This window comes from Rhinichthys klamathensis, unplaced genomic scaffold, assembly GCF_029890125.1.
Source record: "Rhinichthys klamathensis goyatoka isolate OS25496 unplaced genomic scaffold, OSU_Roscu_1.1 h1tg000172l_1, whole genome shotgun sequence".
NCBI lineage: Eukaryota > Metazoa > Chordata > Actinopteri > Cypriniformes > Leuciscidae > Rhinichthys > Rhinichthys klamathensis.
Genome location: NW_026606702.1, coordinates 947,063 through 960,000, shown reverse-complemented (window position 1 = coordinate 960,000; position 12,938 = coordinate 947,063). Strand labels below are relative to the sequence as shown.

Here is a 12,938-nt window from a genome sequence, read left to right as displayed (position 1 = left end):
ATTGAGATTAAACTTTTAATGCAGAATTACTTCTACTTTGCTGAATACTTGTCGAATTACTGGTATTTTTTGAAAATCCCTAGTCTATGTGGTACTTTAGTGTGTTGTTGTTTTTAATACAAATGAATGTGTATCCTAGCAGTGTATCCAACTTTCTGCTACTAACCATCCAGCAGTGCAGACAGCATGACGTTATATTCAAAAGAGACAGAAAGAAGCGTCATTTTGTTTACAAATCATATATAAACACAGCTGCCTCCTCCATTATTTTCTCTTTCTCCACATTTACTCATCACTCTCATGAGTCACACAATTCTTTTTCTTTCTGTCTCTGTTTAACTTGCATCATTTTCAGACACAATACGGTTTGATCGGTCCAGTAGTGAGCCAGCATTTTTCCAGTAGTGAGCCAGCACCTCACATTTTCCATTGCTCTCTGTCTCACACACCCTCTTGACCGGAAATAACCGTGTCTTCTCTGCATATGTCATCACATTCATAGCATCTCTTGAGCATCTAACTCCTGCTTTAAAGCTTAATACACGTGGCAGTGATTATATGGCCTCCTGAACATTTTGCCTCCTGGAGGTGCTGGTGGTTCTTACTGAAGGTGAAATCTGATACGTTATTAAAGTTTAACTCCATGTGAACTGGAAGTCGCAACCAACTTTACTTTACAAGTGAAACGGAATATTGAAGAGATGGCAGGGTTTTATTGTAGCGCACCTCCTCTACATCTCTCAGCGGAAGCAGACTGTTCACCACAAGACTAGTAATGTGCACTAACAAAGTATTTCATGACAGCTTTAAGGATTGTGAAAGTAGTCCACTGATATTTTTTAATTTTTTAATTTTATAAAAATTGGCTAATTAAAAGTGCATTACAATTATTGTGACCCCCCCACCCCACCCCCACACACACCACAAATGGTCCATGAAGGGGAATTTGAGGCTCTTTGGCCACATTCACTCTCATCAGCAGAATACAGTTGACAGTCCTGTATTTGAGTCCTGAATATGGTTGTGTTCACACATAGTTCAGTTTTTTTACGTGACAACTGCATTTTATAATTGAACTCGCACCCATAAGTTTTCAGTACTCACAACCACATTCTCGTAAAACCTGCGCCGTGTGAACAGTGCAAGAGAGCCATTCTGCGCTGCACAAACACGTGTCTACTGTGTGTTGCTGGTTTTCTTTGTGGTTTTGCTTTCGGTAACTTACAGAGATGGAGAAATGAGCTGTGTGACATCTGAAAGTTTTAGATCCAGTCACTGTTCTGCTCCCGCCAGTTTTGTGTTCTAAGCTCAACTCAAATGCTCCACTCTCCAGCCAGATATAAAAGCTGCTTTCAGACAATGAAGATTTGACGTATGAAATTACGAAAGTGATAAGACTTTTCAGTTTAAGGACGTCACTATCTTTGATATTACTTGGGTCATTGTCGCTATGGTTAATGGCAAGAGAATGCGTTTTTTTTTATTCCCGTTACACGTTCATACAGACAGTATTTGAGATGCTACTGCAAGTTGCTGTTTGAATGGGACATTTCGAGACTCACACCTGTAAGTAAATGCGGTTGTCAATCCCAAAAACTGACAGTGTGAATGTAGCCTTTTTCAGGTCTTTCTATTACAAGAAAGCAAGATAAACCGGTCTTCTCTTTTCCACATCCTATGAACTTATAAAATCTTTGAGTGGATGCACATACTATGGTTGTGCAAAAATGCCATTTTATTTAATGTGTCTGTTTTATAGGTTGTGAAAACCATCGGATTAAGGGAGGTGTGGTTTTTTGGACTCCAATACCAGGACACCAAAGGTTTTTCCACCTGGCTTAAACTCAACAAGAAGGTATGTGTTTATGAATATAGCTGCTTTTTAGTGTCCCATTAGCACGAGGGTTCATTTTATAGATCTATATATTTTTTGTCATGTATTTTTTTTCTCATGAAAATGTCACAATTTCATTTGATTATACGTTTAGTAAACAAAAAATAACATTTAGGTTGATCATAATGTGCATACATTTTGAAACTGTCAGTGTAACAGGCCAAACTTTCTCAAATGTTTTAACCATCTTCAACATTTATCAACATGTGTATTTGCTGTGTTGTGAATTCTTCATCCTTTGGAAATCTTTAATGTTTTAGATACGGCTTACGTGTAGACCATTGTTATTCACAAATGCATACTTGAATTAAAATTTAATTACATTTTAATAAAAAAAAAAGTTTAATTCTCATCTTAATTATCATTGAAAAAAAGTCAACTAACACTTTCATCAGTAATGTTGCTGTCAGTTTTTGCTGATTACTTTTGAGTGAAACCTGCAGTTGTCAGCCTTTCATAATTTCAATTTTCTTAGTAATGCATATCTCAATCATTTTTGTGTGCATCAAAGAAAGTGTCGTTATTCCACCTGCCTGTTCAATGTCATTTTTTAATTAAATGACTGTTAAACCAAAAGTTATTCTTGTTTATTCCTTGTTGTCTAGGTTACAGCTCAAGACGTCCGCAAGGAGAGTCCTTTGCTGTTTAAATTTAGAGGAAAGTTTTACCCTGAAGACGTTTCTGAGGAGCTGATTCAAGAGGCGACTCAAAGACTCTTCTTCCTTCAGGTGTGTGTGTGTGTGTGTGTGTGTGTGTGTGTGTGTGTGTGTGTGTGTGTGTGTGTGTGTGTGTGTGTGTGTGTGTTTGTGTGTGCACATGCGTGTCTCTATACATGTCTGTACTGTGTAGGGAAGGTTAAACATGACACAGAATGCATGTCAATTAGAGTGTATGGAAATGAATGCTGGGTCTTGTAAAGTGATAATGTGATATTGCTCAATCTGGTTGTCAGTGAAGGAATTGTACCGGCAGATATACTTGCAGTGTATAGGCCAACATTAAAGCATTCATTCCTGTTGTTGGTTTGTTTAAGGTGAAAGAGGGGATCCTGAACGATGATATCTACTGCCCCCCGGAGACTGCAGTGTTGCTGGCGTCTTATGCAGTGCAGGCCAAATACGCTGACTACAACAAAGATCTTCACGCTCCTGGATACCTGTCCAGTGAGAAACTGCTCCCACAGAGGTGTGTCTACACAGATATTTTAGTACCTGTGGCGACTGGTGCTTGACCTGAGTGGCGAAGCACAGATGATTGACAGAAGGCTTATTCTGATCTGTTTTCTTATGAGGTGTATGAGTGTTTCTCCAAAGCATCACTAAGCATGAAATTATTTAATAAAAGGAATCAGTAAAGCTTAAAACTGTATTATATTGACAGTATGATGAACTGTACAATATTTACAAATGGCAATAGATGTCATTGTTTAATAACTGTTCATCAATTATGAAATGTTCCCGTTATAAAGCAGCTCTGGAGAAAACAGTGATGTCTTCATCCAACTCAGTTCAGTTCTCATTCAATAGTGCCAGCCAGTGCAGTCAAGTAAAATTAAAATATCAAGAATATTACAATGAAAGACTTTAATCCACCAATATATTGAAATGCACCAAGAGTGATGTATAATAACTTATTTGTGCTGGGGCTGCAATAACTACAATCTGTAATGAATAGAGCTGACAATTATTTTTTTTAATTAATTGTTATTAGTTGTTTCATTGTGCACGGATAACTTTTGTCAGGGACGTCATTTACAGTGATAAATGGCCAAAGTCTTGTGTAGCCTTAAAGCAATAGAAATGTTCAGAGTAGTGTCATATTTAATTTTTGACAGGAATGAAAACAATGCTGTGAAGGATAGAGTACAGTGCGTTCGATGTATTGTACTGTTGTTTAACAACAATCCGATTGTTCAGCTGTTGCGGAAAAAAAACTTTCAGCTGACAAACTCCGTAAAACAGTTTTAAAAGTTGTGAGTTGTGAAAATCTAGGACCTTTATACAGTGTGTGCCATTGTAAAGACTGTACGTCTGTCCCTCACAGCTTTGTTTTCATCTGTTAAATTCAATATGGCGTATAACCTGATAAGGTATATCACTCAGTACTTAATGTTTTGGTTAGAAGGTATCAGCCAAAGAACATGTCAAGAACATGTTTGAGATTCTAAATTTGAGCATGTGTGTGTAATCTTTTCTCTACAGAGTTCTGGAACAGCACAAGCTGAATAAGGAGCAATGGGAGGAAAGAATTCAGGTCTGGCACGAGGAGCACAAGGGCATGTTGAGGTACAGCCAATGGAATGCGCTCTTGCTTTTTTTTCTGTTTTATCGCTGACTGCAGTGACCCTGTCAATCACACACACCAGACAGAGTGATAATGTGTGTGTTTCAGAGAGGACTCGATGATGGAGTATCTGAAGATAGCTCAGGATCTGGAGATGTACGGTGTGAATTACTTCAGTATTAAGAATAAGAAAGGATCAGAGCTGTGGCTGGGTGTGGACGCCCTGGGACTCAACATCTACGAGCAGACTGACAAGTACTGATACATTTGATATTCATAAACAAATGAACGGCTTTGAAACGTGTCAAAAATAGATTTGGTAAAAAAATGCACTGCAATATAAAAGTTGTGTAAGAATTTGTTTTTAAAAAAAGAAATTAATACTTTTATTCAGCAAAGGTGCATTCGATTTTTAACAAAAGTGACCGTAATGACATTATATTGTAAAAAATTATATTAAAATAAATGCTGCAGAAAATATGTGTGTAAAAGTTTGGAGTAGTTTCTCTAAAGAAATTAATACTTTTATTCACTAGAGAATGCATTAAATTGATCAAAAATAAGAGTTATTTTATTTAATTTGTCTATTTTAAGCAGAACAACCATTTTATACATAGATAATAATAAATGTTTCTTGAGCATCAAATAAGCTTATAATGATTTCTGAAGGATCATGTGACACTGAAAACTGAAGTAATGATGCTGAAAATTCATCTTTGATTACAGGAATAAGTTATGTTTTAAAATATATTCAAATAGAACATAGTTATTTTAAATTGTAAAAATATTTCACAATAATATATTTTTAATCATGCAGACTTTCAAAAATCGTTAACACTTTACAATAAGGTTTCATTAGTTAGCATTAGTTAACTACTTTAGCTAACATGAACTAAGAATGAACAATATCTCCACAGCATTTATTAATCTTAGTTACTGTTAATTTTTACATTTATTAATACATTATTAAATAAAAAGTTGTATTCAACATGAATGCGCTATGAACTAACATAAACAATGAATGGCTTCATTTTTATTAACTAACATTAACAAAGATGAATAAATAGTATACTGTAATAAATGTATTGCTCATTGTTAGTTCATGTTAGTTAATACATTAACTAATGTTAACAAATGAGACCTTATTGTAAAGTTACCAACAAATCTAACAGACCCCAAAACTTTGAACAGTAGTGTCAATGATTTAATTGTAAACATATCATTTAATAATTAATTAATAATTTGTAACATTTTATGTAGCGCTTTTCTGGGTACTCAAAGCGCTTTACATATAAGGGGGAAATCTCCTAAACCACCACCAATAATTTAAAAACAGTATTATATTTAATTTTAATGCTTATTACAAAATCACACAAGTTACAGTTTTAAACTGTATTGTATTAGATATTTTCCAAATTTTATTAACACGGGCATGTTCAGCAAAAAGTACAATCAAAAACAAATAAAATGAGCCGCATAATGTTTACTTTGTCCTCATGAGCTTGACATCCATTGTTTTAGTTTAGCGCTTGCTTTCACTGACCATTTGTTTTAAAAAAGAACAAACAAACAAAAAGTTTCTGGCATCTTGTACCCTATTTATGGAAAGTGATATTTATTACTGTGCCAAAAAACTGACTCACCTCTTCTCTCTTTTCAGGATGACACCTAAAATTGGTTTCCCCTGGAGTGAGATTAGGAACATTTCTTTCAACGATAAGAAATTTGTCATCAAACCCATTGATAAAAAAGCCCCGGTATGTCAAACATGATTTTCCTGCTGTCTGATTTATCACAGTTTCTGTCCATTTTTTTCTGCAAACAGGGTTTAGACAATAGCAACGCTGTTGCTGCAAAGCAGTGAAGTGTTGTAATGTTTCATGAGAGATTTGAGGATGGTGAAATCACAGTATACACCAAAGACTTTCCAAATAAAGCTGCACGTTTCTCTTTGTTACACAATCACGGACGCAAATAAGAGATTAGATGTGGACATGTCTCCTTTTTATTTCATTCTTCAGTATTTCCTGTAGCTCCTGATCCCTTACTCCCTCCCCTGGCTTTCTTTGGCTCTCTTCCTAAACTTGGGGAGCTTTTTATGTATGCAGTATTTTAAGACATAGGAAGTAGGTATATAATGTTTTCTCTTTTTCCCCACAGGACTTTGTGTTCTATGCCCAGCGTTTACGCATCAATAAGAGGATTCTGGCTCTGTGCATGGGGAACCATGAGCTTTATATGAGACGCCGTAAACCTGACACCATCGAGGTCCAGCAGATGAAGGCACAGGCCAAGGAGGAGAAAAACCACAAGAAGATGGAAAGGTGAGAGGAAAAAGGAGAGACGGAATAACACCACACAGAGGCTCTGATTTTGATCTGGATTGTGATCATTTCAGTGGTGATTTGGATTCTTTCCAGTGACTCAAATATTTTGATTCTGCTCAACGAAAGAGTTTCAGATGTGTCCACTGATTCATTCAGTGACTCTTTCTGTATGTTACATTATTACACCAATAGGTGGCAACCAGTTAATGTGCTTTTTCCTATTATAAGTAACTGGATCATTGATTCATCTGATTGATTCACAAACTCTGTGTCATTCCAGACTGAATTAAGTCATATTGTTTTTATTAAAATGTTTACACATTTATAAATGTATTTTCTTGTTGAACAATATTGACTTGATTTACTAAATTAACACACATTCCTTGTTCACCAACTTTAGTTTTTTTTTTACTGTTTTTTTTTGTTGTTATAAATGAAAGGGTGTTACATAACATTTGTTTAGAATAGTAATAATAAAAAGTAAATGAAAGTGAATGAATAAATAAACATAAATAAGAAAAAAATACATAAATCCCTGACAGCCTTTTAATAGCATAGTTCACACAAAAATTAAAATGTCATGTTGTTCCAAACCTGTATGAGTTTCTTCTGCTGAATACAAAAGAAGATATTTAGAAGAATGTTGGTAACCAGACAGTTGACGGTAGCCATTGACTTCCATAGTATTTTTTTTCCTACTATGGAAGTCAATGCCTACCGTCACCTCGTTGGTTACCAACATTCTTCTAAATATCTTCCTTTGTGTTCAGCAGTAGAAAGAAACTCATACAGGTTTGGAACGACATGAGGGTGAATCAATTATGACAGAATTTTTATTTTTGGGTGAACTATCGCTTTAACAAAAAGTGTACATTAGTGTCTGACAAGAGCATTAAAGGAAAAAGTATTAAAAAAGTAAACCGATAAATTAAATATTGGGTACACTTACATTTCAGTGAATACACATGCCGTTACATTGTTCATACATTAACATATTAAAGCTATTTCCTTTTAAAGCAAAAATGTTTCAAATAGTGCCTACTTTCGTTGAAAAATTACAACTTTTTATTTAGTTTGTTCACGAAGGTTCAGTTTAGGCCTTGTTCAGACTCAAAACACTGAATCATAATTATTTCACAATCGAAACACCACTAATTATGATTGTATGAAATATTTATCAGGCAGACAAGGAGCTAGCCTACACCTTGAGATAATTTATAGTGTTCATGCTTATATTTGTGTGTGTGCATGTGTTAATTTGATAAATTGATGGTTGTATGTATAGATTACTTCATTGTTCACAATGACAGGAAGGACACATTCCTCTTCTAATGCATCTGTCTGTTTGTGTGTTTCACCCTCTCTCTCTCTCTCTCTCTCTCTCTCTCACACACACACACACACTGTTGCAGGGCCTTGTTGGAAGATGAACGTAAGAAGAGAGAGCAGGCTGAAAAGGAAAAAGAAAAGATTGAAAAAGAAAAAGAAGAGCTGATGGAGAGACTCAAAGTGATAGAGGAACAGACGAGAAAAGCTCAGCATGGTGAGATGGGGTGAAATTTGCTGTTTCTAATCTTTCATTTATTCATTAATGATCAATAAACCCTCGTTATTGTGTGTGTGCAGAGCTGGAGGAGCAGACCCGCAGGGCGCTGGAGTTGGATCAGGAGCGTAAACGCGCTCAGGAGGAGGCCGAGCGCCTGGAACGAGAGCGCCGTCTGGCAGAGGAGGCCAAAACCACTCTGTTGCAGCAATCTGAGAGTCAGATGAAGAACCAGGAGCATCTGGTCAGTTACCGTGTCAACCAAGCTACACACTGCCAGCCACCATGGCAGCGCAATTCTAGTCACCATGACAACCTCACAATATCACCTACACAACCCATGCAGTCGGTTACAGTTGTAACCACGGTAACCAAACTACAATTCTGAAGTTTCCATGAGAACCAAACTTCATCCAACCACAGAGTGCCGGACACCCACAGTTATATCTGTTCCCATGCAACTCTGAGGACCTGTTTACACTAGTCACTAGTGCTTTTTCGTTTTAAAACGCATAACTTTTGCTACGGTTACGCCTGGCGTCCACACTACTCTGGAGTTTTCGACTCTCAAAAACGGAGACATGAAAACGCTTCGTTTTAGTTTAAAAACTCTGTGTAGACAGACCAAAACGGAGACTTTTGAAAATGAAGATGTGGCTGCCCACATTTGCTCACTGATTGGGTCTTCTGGATCATTGCGTATCCTTCCCTGATTCATCAAGCCCCTATCATATGACCATTACGCTACCGGAAGATGACAATAACAGACCTGCCTCAACTACCGTGTAAACAATAACATGGAGACGGAACTACAAGCTTTGCTGACTTTGTTGTCCTTTTTAGCAGCCATTGTGCATTTAATAATACTGCAGCTGCCTACTTGCACAAGAGGCAAGCTATTATTAAAACAATCGACAACTGTTTTCAATCGACAACACTTGTACACGCGCATGCCCAGTGCACATGAATGGTCATGTGACATGAGTTTTCAGTTGTGTAGTGTGGACTGAGACCTTTTCTGAAATGTAGTGGAAACGCCAGTATGGACAGGGATCGTTTTCATTGAAAATGCACTAGTGTAAACGGGGCCTGAGAATTTATATATATGTGTGTGTGTGTGTGTGTACAGGCCACTGAACTGGCAGAGTTGACTTCTAAGATCTCCTTGCTTGAAGATGCCAAAAAGAAGAAAGAGGACGAAGCATCAGAGTGGCAAATGAAGGTAAACATGGTTAACTGTCAGCAGGGGCCTTACAGCGGTGCGCTTACTGTCCATCCATCCAGAAAAAAACAGTCATTGATGTTAGGACAAAAATTAAAGGGGTCATGATTAGCCCTCTGTTTTAAAACGCTCTGTTTGAAGGGGCGTGTCTGCTGTCAGACTTCAGTGTAAACGCCCACTGCTGTGATAGGCTGACATTTTTGCAAATGAAATGAGTATTACATGTGGAACCCTCTCGAATACTTTACTATAAGTTTTTACTATTACAGCTGTTCGAGATTACCGAATCGTGAAAAGTGTTGATTATAGCATTATATTTAGATCTATGCCCATCACATGAAAGGTTGCATCGATGAGCATTGAGCAGATGACAGTCTGTTGATCGCGTGAGTGCAGTGATATCATCATTGCAATGGGATTTCTGCACTCTCACGAATGCTTTTACCATAAATGATGCAAACACGATGTAAATACAGTAGGAGCTTCGTAGTGCAGTGTAACAGCATGATTGATTACATAATGGGAGTTTTGGCAAGTGTCCAGATAAACTCGCGCTGTGTGATTTACAGCTTCAGCGATTGTAACTGCGTTCTTTGATTGCTTTCTGTATATAATTGATCATTTCCAAAATAACATCATGGTTTGAATTTTGTGAGTTAATGTAGTGCTGTGTCTTATCCAGGCCACTCAGGTGCAGGAGGACCTGGAGAAGACTAAAGAGGAGCTGAAGAACAAAGTCATATCAACCCATGTCCAAGAGCCAGTGCACAGCGAAAACGACAACGATGAGGATGACAGCAGTGCTGAGGCCTCCGCCGAACTCACCTCCGCAGCAGCTTATAAAGACAGGAGTGAGGAAGAGCGCATGACGGAGGCTGAGAAGAACGAACGAGTGCAGAAACATCTGCTGGTGAAAGAACTAATTCACAAACACTATTTAAATGGATAGTTCACACAAAAATAACACTTCTTTTATCAGTTACTCACCCGCATGTCATTCCAAACTGGCTTGTGTTTGCGAAGAGCAAATAAGGAGTTATCTTGCAAAATGTCCAAGCTGCACTTTTTCACTTCAGTAAAAAGTGGACTGCATACAATAAAGGCTTTAGCAGAGTAAATTTACTTTCAAGCAAAAACATTTTTTCAAAAGTCTCCTTTTTCCCACAGGCTCTTACTTCTGAGCTTGCTAACGCTCGTGATGACACCAAGAAGACCCAGAACGACATGATCCATGCAGAGAACGTACGAGCAGGACGCGACAAATACAAGACGCTTCGTCAGATCCGCTCTGGAAACACCAAACAGCGAATCGACGAGTTCGAGTGCATGTAAATGTACCACAGTCAGCCAACAGGGGGAGCTACAGCCTGCCTTTTGCATCATGCCTGCAGAGGAACTACAGTACCAACAATTCACCACTCCAAGAGAAAATAATGCCAAATATAGAATAATGCTGCACAATTCAAAAATCCCTTTAATTCAGGAGTGTTGTTTGGGTTACTGCATTATGATAAGGGAGATTTATTTTTTTGCTTTGTGTTTTGACCTAGATGTAGCTTTTTTATATTGGAAAACAGTAACAGTTTGCTGAATAACCGAACTAAAGGGTTTTTATTCCGTAAAACCGGGATTTCAGTAGGAATTGTTTTTTTCTAGTCTTATGATAAACTCCGAAAGCACTCCAGAGAGACATGTCAGTGTGCCAAGACTGTAATTCAGATCAGTAGAGTTGATATCAAACTGCACAGTGCCATTGTGATGGTGCAATAGCCCAGCTATTGCTATAACATTGTATCTATGTGCCTTTCTAATAAAACAACTACAGTATAGATTAAAACACATGCCTAAGATCATGGCTACCTGCTCCCCATCAACCACTCTGCCAATACCGGCAGCCCACAAGAGCAAAAAGTGTGTGTGTGTGTGTGAGAGAGAGAGAGTGAGATCCCTGTTGATAATTCCTTTAGTTATAGTTTCTCACTGCTGCAGGTTTGTGGCCGCTCCCTGTTTGTGCCTTTTTCACTGAAGAGAAAACAAAGAGAAAATATCAAACTGTATTTCTAGTTTAGGTTTTAATCCTAATCTTATTTTAAGCTTCTTTTTTTTTTTTTATAAAAGAGACTGTTTCGTTGTTTTGAGGCATTTGAATTTTTTCGCAGTATTATTTTGAAGAATCCTTAAATAGAATGACACTTAAAAAGCATCTTCTGGGATTATTTTTTCCCCTTTATTTCTGAACAGTATTTACCCAGAGTGTACACCATTTTAAGTAGCCCTGCACTTGTAGGCAGTGCCTTAGTTGTTTTTGAGGTCTATATTAGTTTTATTTTTATTCATGTGGCAATATGCTGCACTGAAGCAATATGACATGTCCCCAGCTGCTTTGGAAGAATTTTTCATTCTGATCTTACACTTAGATAATCTAAATTGTTTTGATATACAATAAAATGGATCTCGTGATAAATATGAAGTTTGTTCTTATCATATACATCTCTCTTGTTTCCTGGGTGATTTCTCACCCTTAGGCTGCAGGTGTTTTTTTTTTTTTTTTTTTTTGTCAACCAATCACAGAAAAGATTGCTGCTTGAAATGTTTCCATTGCAACTGTCAATAAAATATTAAAAACGTCACCAATGCACTGTTCTTGCAGCATTCTTCTGCCTCATTTGGGATACCCGTTTTATGATGGCCTGCGCACATTATTATAGACCGAGAGGAATATCATTATTAAACAATGATAATATATTCAGAAAATACATGTGAGCTTAATTGCCAAACCAGCATGTCCGTGCTCGCAGTGACTGAAACAGGATATTTAGAATGGACATGATACAGATTTAAGACAGCAAACGTGTCCTCCAGCGATTAAGGTGTGTTTTTGGTAATTACACTTGGTTACTGCTAAAAGGTGGAAACTGGGAATTTGCTCTAAAGTGCTGGAACACCCATCAGCCCAATGGCGGAATCCAATGGCGTTGGTGAAGGTATTCAGCGTTTTAGGTCTGTTACTTGCGTTTCTGCAAAGTTCACTTCTGATGTGCTCCATTCATTCGTGGGCTGTCAGTTTGACCTATCCTGGACACAATATTTGCAGTAACACCAGACTCCACTTTAATCTACTAGAAATAAAGGATTTCAGAAGAATACAGAATCAACCAACATTTTATTTGACAGGTAAAAATATATCATGCCAATTACACAATTACATTAGAAACCAATCCAGAAATGATATAACATCAATTGCTCAAAGATTAATCTAATGTAGAAATATACCTGACAGTGGAGAGACACTAGCGGTATGTGAGTTCTGAGTGCAGGAATCGAGACACCGACACACAGCACTGTGTGGGTTTTCTGGTTACACAATGCTAATGACTAATGTTTTGCCAGTTTTCCTTAAATACCCAGACTAGAACAAAAGAGCTGTAAATATTTACTACACAAATATTTTTGGAATTGTGTTTGACCTATTCATGTGCCTTAAAGTGCTGCACCTGCATGGTTTCGGGGGTGAGAAACAATGATTATCAGATGAAATAATATGCAAGTCCCAGGCACTCAATAAGTAGATAATGAGGAGAAGGAGAAGGTTAAAAAGCCTTTATTAAATATGGCTTATTTCATTATAAAAAAGTCACAAGCCAACATGTTTCGAGCCACAAGTGGTCT

General features: G+C 37.3%; 1 protein-coding gene across 2 annotated transcripts in view; it reads left to right on the top strand.

Moving 5' to 3' along the window:
- msna (moesin a) overlaps positions 1-11,326 on the top strand; it is a 24,652-nt gene extending 13,326 nt beyond the window's left edge. The window contains exons 3-14 of one of the 2 annotated variants that reach the window (XM_056260078.1): positions 1,760-1,855; positions 2,500-2,622; positions 2,928-3,079; positions 4,096-4,179; positions 4,286-4,432; positions 5,838-5,934; positions 6,338-6,501; positions 7,917-8,047; positions 8,131-8,291; positions 9,177-9,269; positions 9,952-10,179; positions 10,437-11,326. In XM_056260078.1, coding sequence (XP_056116053.1) covers positions 1,760-1,855; positions 2,500-2,622; positions 2,928-3,079; positions 4,096-4,179; positions 4,286-4,432; positions 5,838-5,934; positions 6,338-6,501; positions 7,917-8,047; positions 8,131-8,291; positions 9,177-9,269; positions 9,952-10,179; positions 10,437-10,601 — 1,641 coding nt within the window. In that variant the 3' untranslated portion in view covers positions 10,602-11,326. The remainder of the gene's footprint in view (positions 1-1,759; positions 1,856-2,499; positions 2,623-2,927; positions 3,080-4,095; positions 4,180-4,285; positions 4,433-5,837; positions 5,935-6,337; positions 6,502-7,916; positions 8,048-8,130; positions 8,292-9,176; positions 9,270-9,951; positions 10,180-10,436) is intronic. The other variant, XM_056260079.1, reaches the window with a different exon arrangement.
- The last annotated feature ends 1,612 nt before the right edge of the window (positions 11,327-12,938 follow it).